General features: G+C 46.4%; 1 protein-coding gene across 5 annotated transcripts in view; it reads right to left on the bottom strand.

Annotated features, from left to right (window-relative positions):
- TMEM40 (transmembrane protein 40) overlaps positions 1 to 16,025 on the bottom strand; it is a 48,860-nt gene that overhangs the window by 27,312 nt on the left and 5,523 nt on the right. For 2 of the 5 annotated variants that reach the window (XM_066596518.1, XM_066596520.1), the window contains exons 3-5: positions 15,378 to 15,517; positions 14,143 to 14,293; positions 12,379 to 12,483 (exon numbers count right to left, since the gene is read on the bottom strand). In XM_066596518.1, the coding sequence (XP_066452615.1) occupies positions 12,379 to 12,483; positions 14,143 to 14,293; positions 15,378 to 15,517 (396 nt within the window). The remainder of the gene's footprint in view (positions 1 to 12,378; positions 12,484 to 14,142; positions 14,294 to 15,377; positions 15,518 to 16,025) is intronic. The other 3 variants (XM_066596521.1, XM_066596523.1, XM_066596522.1) reach the window with 3 other exon arrangements.

Below are 16,025 nucleotides of genomic sequence, written 5' to 3'. Positions count from 1 at the left end.
CATCAGCGGCAAAAGACACCAGCCCAAAACCACCTGAGGGTGCAGTCCAAACCCTACAACAGCTATCTGAGCAGCTCCTAACCGCAATACAGGGATCTACAACTACTCTCACTGGCAAAATTGACGAAGTAAAGATGGACGTAAGCCTACTAAGGCAAGACCTCCAAAATCTAAGAGAACGAGTCACAAGCACAGAAGACAGAATCTCAACACTAGATGACACTGTCTCTCCAATGTCGGCCGCGATACGTGAACTCACAAAAAGCTGAATATTGGAGACAAAAGGCGGACGATCTTGAAAATCGTTCAAGACTAAATAATTTACGCATAGTGGGACTGCCAGAACGAGCTGAAGGGCAGAGACCCGAAGAATGTATGGAGAAATGGCTCCGCAAGCTTCTCCCTAACGCAGGACTCTCACAAGTCTTCGTGATTGAGCGAGCTTCCCGGGTGCCCATGAAGCCACCCATACCTGGAGCACCACCTAGACCAGTGATGGCGAACCTTTTAGAGACGGAGTGCCCAAACTGCAACCCAAAACCCACTTATTTATCGCAAAGTGCCAACATGTCAGGGGGCGGAGCTTATCACGACGTATGATTTTACCCCCGTCGTTATAAAAAGCACACGGCCGCTTCAAAATAGACCGGGTGCAGATTGTGACTGCTTTTTAGATGCGGAAATACTGCGGAATTTTCCACGGTAATTCCTGCCATGTGTAAACATACCCCAGCGGTAATAGGAACACCCCACGGCGACCCCGGCGATAATAGGGACGGCCCCGGCGGTAATAGGGACACCCCACAGTGGCCCCGGCAGTAATAGGGACACCCCCCAGCGGTAATAGGGAGACCCCAAGGACACCCCACGGCGGCCCCGGCGGTGATAGGGACACCCCAAGGCGGCCCCAGCGGTAATAGGGACACCCCCCAGCGGTAATAGGGACACCCCCGAGTGGTAATAGGGACACCCCACAGCGACCCCAGGGACACCCCATGGCGGCCCCGGTGGTAATAGGGATACCCCACAGTGGCCCCGGCAGTAATAGGGACACCCCCCAGCGGTAATAGGGAGACCCCAAGGACACCCCACGGCGGCCCCGGCGGTGATAGGGACACCCCAAGGCGGCCCCGGCGGTAATAGGGACACCCCCCAGCAGTAATAGGGAGACCCCAGGGACACCCCACGGCGGCCCTGGCGGTGATAGGGACACCCCACGGTGGCCCCGGCGGTAATAGGGACACCCCACGGCGGCCTGCAGTAGTAATAGCGCCCCTTCCCCACCGAGACCCATATACGTACCATCCTCCTCTACTCGCCGCTGCTGCTAGCGCTGATCCCAGGTACACACTGTGACATCATTTGTGCTGCCGGACGCCTTCGGTACTGGCGTATCTTGTCACCACCCGAAGCTAGGGGTATGACAGGGTTTCCATGCAGGAATGCTTTTGTTACACCCCTAGCTTCTGATTGGCTACTTGCAAGCAGGTTCTCGCAGCAGCGTGTGCAAAGCTTTTTGCCTGGCCTCCAGGGTTACGCCAGTGCCCCCACACTCATGACACAGCGCTCCCAGCCACCCCCGCTGCTGACACTGTGCTCCCAGCGCATCACACTCATGATAGTGCGCTCCCAGGCCCACCTTACCCCTGTGGCCGCTGTCACTGTACTCTGCGCTGTCCCACTCAATGCCGGCTGTGTATGGCCATGTGCCCCCGCGGCCACTGTCCTTCCCGCTGTTAGCCTGCATGCCGCCGCTGTTGTTTCCCCCGCGCGCCGGCCCAAGAGGACACTGACAGCGGGGGACGAGTCCCGCTGGTGCACACTGACAGTGGCGCAGCAGGCATGGAATATGCCGGCCCGCCGCTGCAGTGAAGAAGGGAGCGCGCCGGCCCGCCAGGACTAACAGCGGGGGACCAGTCCGTGCCGCGGAGCAGGCAGGGAAGATGCTGGGCTGCTACTGCAGTGAAGAAGGGAGCGCGCCATGGACACTGACAAGGCAAAGAGGGAAGACCGTCAGGGAAAGGTGAGGGAGTACGCCGAGGACATATCTCACCTGCCAGGGCCATTGGTCCTTTCTGCCGGTATTCAGTAAGTGATGAGCGGCCGATGGTGACGCGTGCCAGCAGGGAGGGCTCTGCGTGCCGCCTCTGGCACGCGTGCCATAGGTTCGCCACCACTGACCTAGACCCCTGCTAGCGAAACTACTCAACTCCAGCGACATAATCCTACAGGCTGCCAGAAAAGGAGGCCCCCTAAGATACGACAATGCTACAATATCCATTTTTCCGGACTTCTCAGCAGACCTCCAGAAACAACAAGCGTCATTCTTCGGAATCAAAAGGCAACGACGAGACCTGCAAATATCGTACTCCATGGCATACCCGGCACGACTACGAGTGGTAGACGGAGAACGCACCCGCTTCTTTACTTCACCATCTGAAGCAGAAGACTGGCTGGCTACCAGGCGTCCACCAGAAGGACCTTAATGTATACATAACTATTTTCTTTCTTCCCCCAGGTGCCGGAACTCTCGTATAAATATGCAAATGTATACTTAAAAGCCTCTTAATATACAACAGTAACAGCGTCTCAGAAATACCTTGTTAATATTTGAACTTGAGACGCAGAATCGAGACTCCTACTACACAGGACAAATACTCATCCCACACCCCTCTGATGGCAGCAGCGAGGCGTCCTCCCCTCAAGCACTAATAGCCTGTACCCTTTCTCCTTCCCCCCCCCCCCTCCCTACCATACCCTTTACCCCCCCCCTCTCTTCTTTCCCCTTTATCCCAAGGAATGCGCAAACAAGAACGCATACAGAGTAGAAACGAATTTGGAATACCCAGAGAGGAGAAACTATTTCCCCCCTCCCCTCCCAAGGGGGCCCACCTAGTTAAAACTCACCAGGCTAACGCCGGCTTCTACTATGGTTTTATTAATATAACAGTACCTCAAGTATAGCTAATGTTAAAGTTATACTATGTAGGTTCCCCCTAATACTAGTTTGCCACGAACTTTATCTCAGTTGAGAAAGCATTTAAATTTTGTTTGAAAAACAAATTGTTTACGTTTTTAAGTTGGTAATATATTACCGCAATGTTAACGAATTGTATACATCAAGTGCTCTATGTTGTTCTTGGAAATGTACTGAAATACAGTTGCATGACGTATGATAAAAATGTAACCAGGTGTCACGAGGGAACTCCTAACAGGCAGAAAGACACTAAGAAATTTATCCGGACTCGATCTACCTGTCCTTGCCTATGGCGGTGGTAAACTTCGTGTCGTGGAATGTCAGGGGCATGGGATCAGCCAGAAAGCGAGCAGCAATAAACTCTTTAATACGCTCCTGGCGGCCACATGTACTATGTCTGCAGGAGGCCCACCTCACACCCGAAACTACAAAAGTTCTGTCAAAGCCATGGGTTCAGTTGTCCGTTCACTCGTGTCACACAACATACTCCAGAGGGGTGTCTCTATTAATAGGAAGATCACTAAGATGGGAAGCAGAACAAATTAAAAGAGACCCAGAAGGTAGATATATATTTGTACGAACCAAAATCAATAATGACCCATATGTCCTTCTATGTTGCTACAATCCACCACCAGCAACAATAGCTATCTTAGCGGACAGCATTCAATTTGCATCATTCTCACTAGATGCAACGATTATCTGTATGGGGGATATGAATATGGTAATGGACCCCCTTATGGACAGATTTGGAGGTGGTGCTCGGAGGGAGGGGGACACGAGTACAACCCGATTGGCCTCTATTATATCAGTGACGGGGTGGCTGGATTTATGGCGCATATTTCACCCACAACTACAGGAATTTACCTGCCATGCAGCCCACAACCACGCGCTTAGTCGAATAGACTACATATTCGGGTCCCCTTCATTATTTTCTAAAATCAACTCCATAGAGTTCCTTCCTCGTGGAATCTCGGATCACTCACCAATCCGCATGGCTCTTAAAAACCCAAGCTTGACCATAGATAAAAGACTTAAAATACATCCATTTTGGCTGTCGTTGTTCGGCCCTAATGATCGCATACCAGACCAGATCCAAATCTACTATGAGGCACATGAACCACACTCAGACAAAAAGCTAGTATGGGAGGCATTTAAGTCTTACCTCAGAGGATGTTTCAGATCCTCAATCTCCTTTATCAAAAAAGCCTCTTCACGAGAAGGAGAACTATTAGCGGAACAATGCCAACTACAAGAGAGAGACTTTATCGCAGACCCAACAGACATTAAAAGAGATAGATGGCTCCAGACAGGCAGGAATTACTTGTTATACCTAAGAGAAAAAGCCCAGAGGAACCTTTTTTATACTCGACAATCCTTTTTTGAATTGGGAAACCAATCTAGCAAACTACTAGCCTGGATGGCCCGGCAAGAAACTGCGCCTCCGGCCATGCTAAGAGTCAAATCAGCCCAGGGAGAAACACTTACAGATCCAAAAGACATTCTAAATAGATTCCAACAATTCTATGACGATCTATACCAAACACGGACTGATTATTCACCTGAGGACTTGGAAATCTACTTAACGGACATAATATTCCCAGAACTACAAGATGCCCACAAGTCCCTATTAGATTCCCCCATAACACACGAGGAAATTGAAGAAGCAATAAGCGGCATGGCAAAAAACAAAACCCCGGGGCCGAACGGTCTACCAATAGACGTCTATCTAAAATACAAAAAAGAAATAATCCCACACTTACTCTCCCTATACGAACACATATTCGATAAAAAACAGCTCCCAGAATCAATGTTAGAGGCCAACATAGTCCTCATCCTAAAACCAGATAAAAACCCAGAAGACTGTGGCTCATATAGGCCTATTTCATTATTGAACACAGACTATAAAATCCTCACTAAAATACTGGCCTCACGCCTGAACCTAGCCATAAAAGATGTTATACACCCTGACCAAACAGGCTTTATCCCAGGAATGTCCACGTCGGACAACATTAGAAGGACGCAGGTAATCACGCAGGTGGGGTGGAGGTGGAGGTCGGACTGGGCCCTGGCCTCATTAGATGCAGCTAAGGCATTCGACTCGGTTGAATGGCCATACTTGATGAGGATCTTACGGAAGTTTGGATTCGGAGACTCCTTCATTAGATGGATCTCTATCCTATACAAATCACCGACGGCTAGGGTAGTGGTGAATGGCCTGGCCTCCACCCCCTTCCTTCTCCACAGAGGGACTCGACAAGGCTGCCCGCTCTCCCCTCTCCTGTTCGCAATCGCCATAGAACCCCTAGCCTTAAGGATTTGACAGCACACCTCATACAAAGGCGTCCAAGTGGGACCTAGAGAAGACAGGATAGGGCTATACGCAGACGACATAATACTATATATGTCGGACCCCAAGTACACCCTACCACTAGCCATCTCTCTGATAGACAAATTTGGAAACTTCTCAGGCTTACGCATAAACTGGCAGAAATCCGCATATATGCCTCTAAGACCAGAGAGCTGGCAGACGGGGGGTGGTATTCTGCAAACTACTAGTCACCCCCCAATTTAAATACCTCGGGATCCATATCACCAGAGACCACACTCTGAGCCTTGACCTAAATGTCACCCCCCTACTGACAACTCTACAACTAAAACTAAAGTCCTGGAGCTCCCTGCCACTGTCTGTAGCAGGCAGAATAAATCTCATAAAATTGATAATACTTCCTAAATACTTATACTGCCTAGAACATGCAGAAACAACAATACTACAGAAATTCTTTAAAAAAAATGAATTTCCTAATAGTATCATTCATCTGGGGGAACACTAGGGCCAAACTTCGAATTGATACACTGCAGCGACCTAAAGAATTACCAGACTTCAGACTTTACTACTTAGCGGGACAGGTCAGATATATTCGCCACTGGTTGTCAGGCTCTTCTCTCCCAAACTCCGAGCACCACCTGATGTTTTTCCTTTCAGAGGCATCACTCTGGATCCTCCTGGAAAAACCAGGACTGTTGACTAAACAGATGCTACCCATTCATAGACTTGCGGCTAATGTATGGTAGGCATGAAAGTTACTGACCAAACGGGATGACACCCCTCTGGAGACTCCATTATGGGACAATACCACACCTGGTGAATTTACCAGACAAACAGTTTTGGATAAACCTAGGAATCACTACTTTAGAACACCTATATATTAATCAAGTACTGATCTCCTTTGAGCAACTACAGCAGCTATACCAAATCCCAAGAACGGGCTTCTTTAGATACGTACAACTTAGAAACGCCTTAACAGCACAATTCCCAGAACCCAGACAACCCTTCTCGCAGTACCCATTAATAGGCATACTACGCACCCAGGGACCCAAAGGTTTGATATCGGCATTGTACACCCACCTACTACAATCCAAGATCCCTGAAACGCCAATGACAGTGGTAGAAAGATGGAGAGAGCTTATTCCCACCCTCACCATTGAGGACTGGGAAACTGCAATGTCCACATACACGGCGGTATCACCAGCCGCAAACTATAGACTAACCCAACTATATATATTACACCAGTGTTATTTGACACCGATCAGACTTCATAAAATGAATAGAATACCCACAAACTAATGTCAAAGGTGTAGAGCCCCCAATGCAAACTTTAACCATCTAATATGGAGCTGCCCCAATATTTATGCATACTGGGGAGAAATTACAGAGTTCCTAAACCACCTGATGGGTATACCGATACCACAGGACCCAGCAGTATGCCTATTGGGCATCCTAGACGAAGAACAGTGGCAATACCACGACAAGATATTTCTCACTAAGACATTATTATATGCCCGCAAAGCAGTAGCACTGCGATGGATGGATAGACGCCCCCCGACCCTCTCAAAATGGCAAAACATAGTAAATGCCATCCTACCATATGAAAAAATAGTGTACAAAAATAGAAAATGCCCTGAAAAAATCGATAAAGTATGGGAAAAATGGTGTGGATCGACAAGTACAATATTTACGCAAGACCGATTCCAAAGCCTACTAAGAGCAAACGTTCCTGGGACGAACCGGTAAAACACGAGGAAAACTATGGACCTCCACTGACACCATGAGCAAATATACAACCATACTCTATTTAATACCTGCATGTGTCAATGTAACGTGTTCAAGTATAAACATATAACCATAAGAGCCTACGATGTAATTAAAGTTGTTTATTCATGCAATGTACCAAATATATACTGTTCAATAAAACGAGTTTAAAAAAAAATGGAGCAGATTGCTCATCACAATGCATTCACTTTTTACTATATTAGAATACTGTACAGTAGTTGGTTTAAAGACTGCATTTTTAGAACAGCTGAGTATGGCTACTGAACAAGTAGGGGATTCCAACAACTTTGAGTTTAGTAATCTACAGAATTATGAGACAGCAGTAAGAAAGAATAAGCTTTAGCTCTGCAGTGGTGCAGTTATAGCAGGTGCAGGGGCAGCAGTTGCACAGAGGCTCTGGTGCTTAAGGAGGCTTAAGGCCTCTCTGACACATAAGAAGTCACCAGTCCTATTGATGTCTTATGGTAGGTGGATGGCCCTCCTACTGATTTTGCATTTGCCCAAGAAGCTTAAGATACAGCCCTGGTTGTTACCATACGGCAGTTGCTGGTCCTCCCGGGACGGCGGTGTGCGGGGTCCCGCGGTCGGGGTGCGTCCCCCCAGCTTGTTGTCCAGCTGCCGGGGGCGCTGGTGGCGCGCGCCGCCGTGCGTGCGCGCACCTGTGAGTGCAGCTGCCGTGCACGAGCTCCCTTTCCTTATGATCTGTTGGGAGTTGGCTGTCTCCCTCTCTCCGCCCCTAGGCGGAGGCTTTTGTTTAAAGGTCTGGCAGGGACTTGCAGTCACTGCCAGTTATTGGTTTCCCTCAGTGTGCTAGTTAGTTTGCCTCTGTAGGTCACCTGTCTATCAGCTTGTCTGCTATAGCTGCTACCATCTGCCAGGTTTTTCCATCTGCCTCAGTTCTGATTAGTTTGTTCGTGTTGGTCGCTTTTCATCTGCCTTTTCTGTCAGTATTCTACCCTTCCATCAGTTACGCCAGCGTCCCTTCTCGGTCCCTAGTGAGAGTAGGGACCGCCGCCCAGTTGCCCGCCTGGAGTTAGCCAGGAGTGGAGGCAAGCAGGCAGGGATAGGGGTTGTGATTGAGATCCAGGGCAACTCGGGCTGGTGTATCAAGGGTAGTATACCGTAACTTAATAACTGGCTCAGTGGGTTTTTTGCTCTCCAATGGAGGCCATGAGTACCCTTGCAAGTCAGTTGCAGGATTTGGTGGTCATAATCCAAGACCTGTCTGGTCGTATGGTGGCCCAGGAGCAGCGGGAGTTAGTGCATGTTTCTGCCGCCTCTTCTAGTCCTGAGCCCAAGTGTCCTCTTCCTGAGGTGTTTTCAGGGGAGAGGAGCAGGTTTTTTGTTTTTCAGCAGGCATGTAGATTGTTTTTTCAGATGCGGCCCGGTCATCCCGCTCAGAACCCCAGAAAGTTGGATTGATTATGTCCTTACTTTGGAGTCCCCCCCAGACATGGTCCTACTCCTTACGCGAGAGTTCGGCTTTCCTGCAGTCAGTTGTTTTGTTTTTTCGGGAACTTGGAGGTATTTTTGATGAGCCGGACCGTGCGGGTTTGGTGGTATCTCATCTCATGTCTCTACGTCAGGGGCAGCAGTGGGTAGAGGACTATTGCTCTAAATTTAGACAGTATGCAGGTGAAACCTCTTGGAATTATAGCACCCTTAAAGACGTGTTTTTGTTGGGTCTTTCTGACGCTGTCAAAGAATTGGCAGTCAAAGCTGACAGGCAGGAGGCTGAAATCTAGAAAAGAGGAACGTCAGGCCCGTAAAGCTAGGGAATCCAGCAGACCCACTCCCACTTCTCCCATGCCAACTTCTGGTGCTGAGCCTATGGAAGTGGACCAGCTAAGTCCTGAGGAACGTCGACGGTTCCGGATGACTCATCGCCTCTGCCTCTATTGTGGGAAAGACGGACATCATGTAGTGACCTGTCCTCAGAAGCATCTGCAACATCAGTCTGAACCGGTGGAAAACTTCAGATCCTAGGCAATTTTTGGGAGGATTGCCTAGGATCACAGGTACTCCCTAAGTTGTTGGTGCCTTGTCAGATTGGCTTCCGGAATTTCACTCGGTCCGGTCAAGCTTTTATTGATTCAGGTGCGGACGCCAATTTGAGTAATTTAAGTTTTGTCAGACCTCTAATGACTGAATTCTCACCGTTAAAGGTTCCCATATGCTTCACTAGTATTGATTCTACCCCTCTGTCTGCAGGTGTAGTACAATGGAGGACTCCCACTTTACAGTTCACTGTGGGTGTTCTTCATTCTGAGAATCTGTCGTTCTTGGTGATGGAAAGGATGTCCGTCTATGTAGTGCTTGGCATGCCCTGGTTGGCACTGCACCATCTCCAATTAGACTGGTCCACTCGGGAATTGACACATTGGGGGTTGTCCTGTCATAGTCACTTAGCTACTATATCCATGTGTTCAGCAGATACCATATTTATCCCGGATTATTTGTCTGATTTTCATGACGTATTTTCCAAGAAACTGTCTGAGACTTTCCCTCCCCATAGGGAGTGGGACTGTGGTATTGATTTGATCCCCGAAAGTCCCATCCCTAAGGGAGCCATTTTCAATTTGTCTGGGAGTGAGCACGAAGCCCTTAAGTCCTACATCTCAGAGTCTCTGGCAAAATGTCATATCAGGCCATGCAGGTCCCCTGCCGGGGCAGGTCTCTTCTTTGTAAAGAAGAAGGATGGGACACTGAGGCCTTGTGTGGACTATCGAGCTTTGAATAAAATTACAGTGAAGAACCAGTGCTCCTTGCACCTGATTCCTGATTTATTGAATCAGGTGGTAAGGGCCCACTGGTTTTCCAAATTGGACTTAAGGGGGGTTTACAATTTTATTCGCATCTGAGAGGGTGATAAGTGGAAGACCGTGTTCAACACCCTGTTAGGACATTTTGAATGTCTAGTCATGCCCTTCGGACTTTATAATGCCCCCGCTGTGTTCCAGGGATTTATGAACGCGGTCTTCCATGACTTCCTGGGGGTATTTTTGGTCATATAGCTCGACAACATTCTGGTGTACTCCCCAGACTGAGATTCACATGTGCGGCATCTGAGGCTGGTCATGACCCGTTTGCATGAGTATGAACTTTTTGTTAAGTTGGAGAAATGCATTTTTGGTACTAAATGAGTGTCTTTCCTTTGTTAAGTGATTTCTCCCACGGAGATTCAAATGGAGTCTGATAAAGTAGCAGCAATCTCCCAATGGGTCAGACCAGATAACCTGAAAGCTCTCCAGCGGTTTTTAGGTTTCGCAAATTTTTACCGTAAATTCATTAAGAATTATTCTGTTATTGCTCAACCCCTGACCGATCTTACCAAGAATGGTCGACTTGCGTTAGGCTGTGCAAGCACCGGGGCAGCAGTAAATGCCTTTTTGAGATGACTGAAAGCCTCTAGGGCCTCTGGCGACTTAGTAAGATGGTCGCCAGAGGCCCTAGAGGCTTTCAGTCATCTCAAAAGGGCATTTACTGCTGCCCCAGTGCTTGTACAGCCTGACACGCGGCGACCGTTCTTTATTGAGGTTGATGCGTGTGAGGTGGGGGCGGGGCTGTATTGTCTCAGGAAGTCAGCGGGAGATCTGGGTATAGCCCATGTGCGTTCTTCTCGCGGAAGTAATGACAACATGGGTAATCGTGAGTTATTGGTGATTAAGTGGTCTCTGGAAGAGTGGCGTCACCATCTTGAGGGGGCTAGGCATCCCATTACCATGTATACTGATCATAAAAACTTGGTATATCTCGCCAATGCTAAGAGACTCACAGCTCATCAAGCCAGGTGGGCGTTGTTTTTCGCAAGGTTTAACCTCATCGTTACATATATTCCAAGGGAGAAGAACGTGAAGGTGGGCGCCCTCTCACGGAGTTTCGGTTCGACGGAAAGTGAGACAGTGGCTCTTGAGAATATCTTGGCACCTGGGGTGGTGGTGGCAGTTGTAGAATCTGATCTCGTTCCTCATCTACAAAATTGTCAGCAGGACGCTCCCTCAGGGGTGACGGAGGGCAGATGGTTTGTGCCAGAGACCTTGCATTTCAGAGTCATTGAAGAGTCTCACTCATCTGTTCTCACAGGCCACTCGGGGGTTCAGGGGACTCTGGATCTTTGTACTAGACACTACTCGTGGCCAGGCATGTCTCGGGAGATACGCGACTTTGCTAAGGTATGCTCTGTCTGTGCACGCAGTAAAAGTCGTCAGCGTCGTCCGGAGGGGCCTCTGAGATTGTTACCGGTGCCTTGTCGTTTCGTGGTCGCATTTATTGGTAGATTTTATCACCGATCTACCTAAGTCTCAGAAGTTCACCACTATCCTAGTGGTTGTAGAGTAAACCGTTTCTCAAAAATGGCACATTTCGTGGCGTTAAAGAAGCTACCTTCTGTGATAGAGTTTCCCAAGATTTTTGTAAAAGAAATCATTTGTCTACATGGGGTTCCCGAGAACATTGTATCTGATCGCGGTGTTCAGTTTGTTGCGCAATTTTGGAGAGCTTTCTGTGGAAATCTGGGAGCGTCGCTTTCCTTCTTGTCAGCATTCCACCTGCAAACTAATGGTCAGACTGAGCGGAAGAACCAGGATTTAGTGCAATATTTATGGTTGTTTGCTAGCGAAAAGGCTCTTCAGTGGGCAGAATTCCTGCCCGTGGCAGCGTTTGCGCTAAACAACTGTACTTGTTCTTTCACTGGGGTATCTCCATTCCTTTGCGTATGTGGTCAGCATCCTCGCTTCCTTACAGCTATTGCTAGTCCGTCTGCCTGTCCTGCAGCTGATGTCGCCACAGATGCACTGCAGGGGGTATGGAAAGAAGTACAGAAGAACCTGGAAGCAACGGGGCTCGTATGCAGTTGCGTAATGGGAAGAGTCTGTCAGTATCCGAACCTTACAGGGTGGGACGGAAGGTATATTTGTCTTCTAGAAATCTCAAATTCAAGGTTCCGTCTTTGAAACTGGCACCGCGTTATGTGTGTCCCTTTGTCATCATGTGTGTAGTAAATCCGCTTGCTTATGAACTTTATTTGCCAGCTACATGGAGGGTTCATAGGGTTTTTCATAAGTCATTATTGAAACCTTTTGTCCCTTCTGTGAAAAATCCCAGACAAAGTAGGGTAGCATGCTGCGCTATTTTGTACAGGAAAATGACAGAGAGCCAGGTGGAAATCAAGCTGACCCCTTTATAGTCAATGGGTTCCGCTAAGTACCATTTGCTTCTGTCCTGCTTCCTTAACAGAACACGAAAATGGAAATCACAGCGCAAAAGTGAAAGAATCCTTAGTCTAACTTACCTTGAGAAAATAAAGGTTTGACTGTTTTCAACATTTCTGAAACTTTACTTTGCAATAAACTGACTGATTTGTCCCTCATTTTCGATATAAGTACCATCTTCTCATCTAGAATTGGAGGAGAAGCCATGATAGTACATCGCACAACAAAGTAATGATACAGAGGGGTACAATGATGTAAAGCGATGATTTATTAAAGGCCTCCACCACTACACGAGGAACAAACAAACAACATGGAGGAAGAGTTTCATCATTTTGAGCATCCTCACCCACCTCCATCCAAGGCAGGACCCTTTGCTGACTGCTTTCTGACAACGATTGCAATAATGCCCTGTAGGTGGCTAGAGAAGCAGGGAGAATGACTGCTCTAGTCAACCAAAGTATGAATAAGCTATCTGTACATGGCTACTCTGGTTTGGCCTACATCCCTTATCATGTTTTTTCCTTAGCATGTTCCCATTGAGCATTACATGGCCTATAAAACTCCCTACACCCTTGTGGTGCTCTCTCTTCTTGTACCCTCCACAGGGACAAACATTACTCTCCTATCTACTTACATTGGTGATTTCTCCCTTAGCCACCCTGAACCCTACTGTGCACTGCCGAGGGGAAACATCTGTATGTATATGGGTACTCTGGTTTGGCGATCATCCATAGCCTGGTAAAAGGTTAGATATTGACTCATAGGGAAGCTTCAATTCCAATGGGTGTCTTTGTGGAGGATTATTCCATCACTTATTTGTACACCAACTAACACAGCATAGCAAGATGTGTTGTATGTCTCAGCTGTTGCTATAGGTAAGCTGATTACTGATTTGAGGTGCTTTTAGACAGAACAATTATATTGTTCAAATAATCATTCAAACAAGTGAAAGTGAACAATAATCGTTCGGCCTAGTTGTGAGCCAACGACTGAACGATGAACAAGAATCGTTCGCTTTTCATTTGTCATTCAATTTCTGAAGGCGTAAAAACCATTCTTGGCTCATTCGGTTTAAACAGCAATCGTTCAGTCCCTCTCATTCACTTATACAGCGAATGTGAAAGACTGAACGATTTTTGTTTGAACAACCCAACTATGTATCTGCCTGTCTAAACAAGCTGCAGAAGAGCTAATGAGCTAGCAATGATGTCACTCGCTCATTCAAATGAGAATCGGCTCTTCTAAAAGGACCCTTATATCTGATATCATTGCACCACTGTTATTTGGACACTGTATGGTGCATAGCAACATATGCCAATATTTAAGGGGTACCAGAACACAAACTCTCGTGCTCTTTTCTTTTGGCTGCGTTTATATAGCATACAGAAAAAGGATATGTTTTCAAATCTGAGGTTGAAAAAGGCTTAATAGGGGCCAAAAAGTGTCCTTTATCTTTATGCTATATGCTAAATAAACAAAGCACAGCTAAAAGAAGTAAGCGAGTGCCAAGAGTTTATGTGCTGGAATAGCAAGTGAGGATTTCCTCAGCCATGTGCACTGATATATATTGTATGCTGACCACTGGACATTTTTTCTACTATTTTGGGGTATAGTATGGTGGTATTGCGTGACTAACTTATTTCTGTGCACTAAACTGTTTCTCTCTTTCCAAAATGAAGCTGGAGAACCTAAATAATGTTTTCCTCTGTATACCTTAATCTGGATTTGTCTGTGTATACCATATATGGTATATAGCATATATATTCACATGCTGTACCTCGGTGCACCTCCATGACTGAAAATAATTGATGCAAAGTAATATAATGTACCCACAAAATAAATACCATTGTCCTTGCAGCTGGGCAGCTGTCCATAGGCTTTCTCATCAGTCATATGTAGTAATAGGTAAAATATTGCAATGGCTTGCGGGCCTTTATCATCTATAGACTTCAGGAGAGCCAACTGCTTGTCAGGAGGATCACTTAGTTTGACTATCTGGAATACAAACCCATTCTTTTCTTAGTGGTGGCAAACTTATTTGTTATTTCTTTGCTTATTCACCCAGCTATATTTTCAGGCCATGTACTGTCCATGCATTTCAACAGCATGTAGCCCATCATAGCCTATAAGGCTATTGAGACCAACCATTCTTCACACGGTCCAATGATCCACCCAATGCCCTATTCTCATCATGGATGATAATAGGATGTGCAATTGGTTAGGGTCTATGGAGATCAGACAACACATGAGCTTTTTAATACAAGTTGTCCCCAAGTTTCTTGGCTGCAATATGCATACAGCTGTGTGAATTCAGCTTAAAGCTGGATACACCTTTGGTGAACCTACGCTCTTCTATTAGGGAATCACATAAGCAGCATCTTTGCAATATATACTGCATATATTATTGAAGTTGGTGCCTTTTTGTACAAAAATGTTAAAAAATCTGTGGTTCCTCATCAGCAAGCTGATTCTTTTGCTTTGCCATAGGCCACATACAGACTACCGAAAACAGCAACCAGCATTCTGCTGATGAACTCTTTTGGCACTCTTCTACCCAATGAGAAGTGATTATGATCATAGCGATGTATTTAGAAATTCTCTAGTAAGTTCACCAAAGTTCAGCCTCCAAGCTCCATCCTTTCCCTGATAGAAAATAGCTAAATCTCAGTATGCATTATTTTATATATGAAAGAGGCACTATACTGGGCGTAGCTATGGGGAGGGTTGAGGTAGCACTCACGCTTAGGCTCTTGTGCCTAAGGGGTTGAGACATGAGTATTATATATGATACTTGGTATGGTAGGGGGTTGGTTGGGGGATGTTTTTTCACAGAATTAACTTTGGGACTCCATTGTTTCAAGTTATACCTCTGGCACTATTCCCATATATGAATATTAAGACATTCTACTGTATCTTATCAACCAGGAAGTGTTCCACCATTATTTACCCTAATATGGTCATTTGGTGGCCAAAGCTCAGGATCCATTATAGCAATGCTTCAGCATTCTAATACCAACCAAATATTTCGGCTGACTCTAGAGACCACATATATGCATGGTATTATGAACTCTGAACTCACAGTCTGAGCTTCCTTCTCAGTATATAAGGATAATGATGACATCTTGCAGATGGTTACATGGAGCTCACAGAAAGATGGGCTAATTGCTGGATTTGTCTTTAAATTCTCAAAATCTCTGGCGAATGATTTCTGGAAAAGATCTAAATCAAGGCAAATTTCACTTAAAATCCATCATTACATACAGAGATTATTGCTACGATCTTATTTTGTTGGTTGCAGTAAAAGCAATGGCTGTAAATACAATCTAGTGAATAAATATATTGGGGCATGGTTACACAAAAGTCTTTTTGCTGGCAGTTTTGTGTCAAATAGGTGCCATATTTACATTATGGAGCACAGATAGATGTGAAATTAGCACAAGTGTTATGTATTAACCTATACTTGTCTAAAAGTTACTCATAGCGATACAGTATAGGACACAGAGCACTGAAGAAAAGTGCAGAAGTAGTATGCAGATTGCTTACTGATCTGGAACCTGCAGCTTCCCCATAGCTAATGAAGGATAACTCCAATCATGCACTGACAGTTTGCGGTTCTCGAGATGGTGGAATTTGTAGTTTTACAACAGCTGGAGAACTTAAAGGGCCACTCTGGTGAAAATAGATTTTTCCATCCCTGCTCCCCTTATCTGATTCCCTGTCACACTCT

The sequence above is a fragment of the Eleutherodactylus coqui genome, chromosome 3, assembly GCF_035609145.1.
Source record: "Eleutherodactylus coqui strain aEleCoq1 chromosome 3, aEleCoq1.hap1, whole genome shotgun sequence".
Taxonomy (NCBI): Eukaryota; Metazoa; Chordata; class Amphibia; order Anura; family Eleutherodactylidae; genus Eleutherodactylus; species Eleutherodactylus coqui.
Note: the sequence above shows the minus strand (reverse complement) of the source record. Positions and strands in the feature narration are given on the sequence as shown.